The following is a 4,150-nucleotide window of genomic DNA, read 5'->3' on the forward strand; positions in this document are numbered from 1 at the left end:
AGGTGGGGAGGAAATTAAGTGATCCAGTGTATTGCATTAAGGTTTAAATTGACATACAAAACTATACGTCATTCCTGAGGAGACAGCAAATCGAGACATAAGGAGACAGCAAACTGAGACATAATTATTTTAAAATAGTGTCTGTGGCTAAATTTCTCTCTCCAAATAAAGAGTGAATGCATCTCTAAGACTTAACCCATACTGCTTTTCATTCCCTGCCCCTAGAGAAAAGTTTTCCACAAAGAGCTAAATTCATCAGTGCATGCTCTTTAATGAACTCAAGTCACAGTTCAAGCGGCACTGTGCTTACTAGTTAGAAAACATTTATGAAACTTCTATTCTTTATAGTCTTAATTACAAGATATTCCAATATTTTAGTGAAGCATCAGATATAATTACAGTGCATTATATACAGAGTACAGAAATATTTTTATAGGAAAAAATAAATTAAAAAAAAGTAAACATCCTGAGTGAAATTCTGCTGCCACTGAAGTCAGTTACAGAGCCATCAGATATGAGCACAGGCAGTATTTCACCCCTCTTTTGAAGCATACAGCAGTGCACATAACTTCATTCAAAACAGTTTAAAGTGCATGCTGCCACTAGTCAGTTACAGAGCCATCAGATATGAGCACAGGCAGTATTTCACCCCTCTTTTGAAGCACAGTGCACATAACTTCATTCAAAACAGTTTAAAGTGCATACAACGTTGTAAAAAAAAAATTCATAAGCTTTTTAAAGTTTTACATATGCAGATTACATTCATATCTATTGCGTCTCCTCAATCCCATCTCTTCTGATTCAATCGCATCTTTGTTTATCATTTCTTGGTCTTCTACCACATCTGGCTCAAACTGGTGTACTTCACATTCATCGCTTCATTCAAAACAGTTTAAAGTGCATACAACGTTGTAAAAAAAAAATTCATAAGCTTTTTAAAGTTTTACATATGCAGATTACATTCATATCTATTGCGTCTCCTCAATCCCATCTCTTCTGATTCAATCGCATCTTTGTTTATCATTTCTTGGTCTTCTACCACATCTGGCTCAAACTGGTGTACTTCACATTCATCGTATAATTCATGCTCTTCCATCTTGTAATCACTATCAACATCCTCAAGCAAATCTTCATTACTGTCATCTTCTCTGTCATCTGTTTCTTTCTCTTGAGAATGTTCAGCAAATGACTGAATGAGATCTTCAAGTTTCTCATTACAAATGTGGCTGACATCTTATAATTAAAAAAAAATCAAAATGAAAGTTTAAATTACTAGAAAGGCTCCAAATTTCAGGGTCAGCTTAGAAGAATAATATTTATTTTTTATTTGTTTTCTCTCTTTTATTAAGACTCAACTAATGCAAAAGTTCCCCAAATTTGTAGTGAACCATTCTTAACATTTAAGATTTCTCTGGACTACTATGCACCTCTTGGAAGTCTCCAGTTGAAACTAATATACAATTTGCTGTTTAGTATATTATGCAAGCATTACCCACAGCCTCAGAGGTCCCTATCTGTGAATCCTCAGACTAAAGTTAGTCCAATACTAACAGACTGCTCAGGAACTCACATTCAAGAAGCCCGTTTTAACAAAGCAGAACGTGATTGTGTGGTCTATCCTAGTTCAATCTCTTTTAACACCTATTCTTAAAAACCAAATGATGTATCAAAAATCTGAAATTAGATACACCTCAAACAGGAAGAATGGTACTCCTCCAGAATAAAATTAATTCCACACACATTACCTAAGATGCAGGAGCTGAACATTATTATAGTAAGATCTGTTTACTGTTTTAAAATATAAACTACTTAGTTATCTATTTTACTGGAAATCGAAGTACCTTTCATCTTGTTTTCTGATTTATCCAATCCACTTTCTTTCATCAGTCGTCTAATTGATTGGAGCTGTGTCATTATTTCATCTTTCTGCTCACAAGCTAAAGCATTAACACTATAAAAAAAGACAGATGTCAACAGCTGAAAGATTACCTTGGAAGTGAGTGCTTGATAATAATAATAATGCACAAGACTGCAATATTTCCTGCAGTGGAAAAATACCATAGTTAAGTTAGCAACACATTTAGGTCAAGCTTTTCTTTGAGAACTGCCCCTGGAGAAGTGGGGAGCCCATCACTTAGACCTACTGAATAATCTAGACACTGAATTCTAACATTGGAGCCCCAAAGGCCAAGACTGAGTAATGACTACTGAAAGAAACAATTCTCCAAAGCGATTTCATTTTGAGGACAACAATGCCTAATACAGAACTTTACAGTTTACAGGCTTTTCTCATTTATTTCAGATTTTGTTTACTCTCTCTCCTCCCCATCACTGCCAGAAATTTTTTAGGCAAATTGGTCAGTGAATTTGCTGCTTAATAGTTTCAGCACATATTAAGTTCAGAAGTACACTAAAGGAACAATCATGAAATTCTGCATGTTTTAAACTAGGCTTCATGAATGATGTCAGTCTACACAAAATAGCCTGTATGGATACTTTTATTTCCAACAGATGGGTAAGGCCCTAGCTTCTTAAACAAAGAACATCTCTAAAACTACTTATTCCTTTGTTTTACACAACAACAAAGAAGTTATGTTTCCCCCAAACACACACAGTCACTTAAGAGGTTCCTTTCAAAACACAAAAATACGCAGCTATACCTTAATATCTATTTTTGTCTTCTAAAGATATCAAAAGGAAGAAACTCATTCTGCTACCAGAAACATAATTCCCAGAAGGGCTTTCAAATGCTACTGAGCTTAAACATTTTTTTAGTATTACTCTCCTTGGTTCACATCAAAGTTTAAGTTGTTAAGCTACAGTAACTTCATCGTAAGTCTGAGCTTTTACATTTATGTTTGGTGAACAAGACGTGAGGTGTCTGTGAAGAGACTGCAAATGGCAGAAAAGGTATTACCTGCAAAAGGCTACAGAAACAGTAAGTAATTAAAGAAGGTTCTGAAACACTGTTCCCTACTTATACATAAGGAACATTTTAAGAACTCTTTGTTAACATTTTGGAGAATTTCAATTTACAGAAAACAATACTAACTGAGATGTTTTAGAAACACTCACCAGTTTGACAGTGGATCCAGCTGAGTCAATAAAGAATTTAACATTTTCTCTGTCTGTGCTAGATGCTGCTCCAGTTCTAAAAGCTGATGCTCTAACAAAAAACAAAAGCAAAAAAAAAGAAAGGAGGGAGGCAGAGGGAGGAAGCGGGGGGGCAGGAGAGAGAACATTGTATGAAATGTATTTACAATACCAAAAGGATATTAATTTATATTTTTGGTTGGGCAGATTCAAAAACAGGAAGGTTGTTTTCTCTATAAAATTCTAGAATATGAAAAGGCAGTGATGGGGGTAAGAACAGAAGTCTTATCATGTGTGACCAGAAGTCCTCCTCATCCAATAACCTGTCTGCAATAGTGTCCAACAGAGGACATCTTAGAATCACAGAACAGAATCGTAGAATCATTAAGGTTGGAAAAGACCTCTAAGATCATCGAGTCCAACCGTTAACCCAACACCACCATGCCCACTAAACCATGTCCCTAAGCAAATGTCCCTAATCTTGGTAGAAACTGAGCGAGAATGGGGCTCTCACCTTCCCAGCCCCCAAAATTATGCAGTTCCAAGACTTCCTGAGGCATAAATAGTGTATTTATACTTAATACACTGTCATGAATTTGCCTATTCATACCTTGCAAATACATTCAACACTTGATGCACTAGAGTTGAGAGGAGTAACTCCACCTAAAACACTATTAAACTTTGAAGAAAGAAGAATGCAATACACAAGGATGGTGAGTAGGCAGTGTAGCAAATCATTGCTGAACCTGATTACAGATCTGGTGTACAGGGACACCAAAAGAGGCTGCTAGTTGTTTAATTAACTAAAAATGTGCCTACACAAGGGACAAAAAAAAAAAAGTATGAAAACAGCTCAACTTTGATGTGACATAACTTTTTCTCCAAAGGAAAGCCCACTTCTTGGCACATGCAGAATAGACTGAATCAGACAGTCAAGAGTACTCTATCATGAAGAAAAAGATGGTATCATTTATTCTGTCTCTTCTATAAACACTTCAAGTTTTTGACAGGTCTCTAGTTTGGCCCAGAAATTCAACAGTCTCTGTAACTGTTTATC

At 35.7% G+C, this 4,150-nt stretch overlaps 1 protein-coding gene across 1 annotated transcript in view; it reads right to left on the reverse strand.

The window, feature by feature from the left end:
* Positions 1–868: 868 nt before the first annotated feature.
* CCDC107 (coiled-coil domain containing 107) overlaps positions 869–4,150 on the reverse strand; it is a 6,253-nt gene continuing 2,971 nt past the window's right edge. Inside the window, exons 4-6 of the mRNA XM_009278935.2 lie at positions 3,076–3,166; positions 1,842–1,951; positions 869–1,233 (exon numbers count right to left, since the gene is read on the reverse strand). Coding sequence (XP_009277210.1) covers positions 944–1,233; positions 1,842–1,951; positions 3,076–3,166 — 491 coding nt within the window. The 3' untranslated portion in view covers positions 869–943. The remainder of the gene's footprint in view (positions 1,234–1,841; positions 1,952–3,075; positions 3,167–4,150) is intronic.

The sequence above is a fragment of the Aptenodytes forsteri genome, unplaced genomic scaffold (assembly GCF_000699145.1).
Source record: "Aptenodytes forsteri isolate BGI_AS27 unplaced genomic scaffold, ASM69914v1 Scaffold259, whole genome shotgun sequence".
Lineage (NCBI taxonomy): Eukaryota > Metazoa > Chordata > Aves > Sphenisciformes > Spheniscidae > Aptenodytes > Aptenodytes forsteri.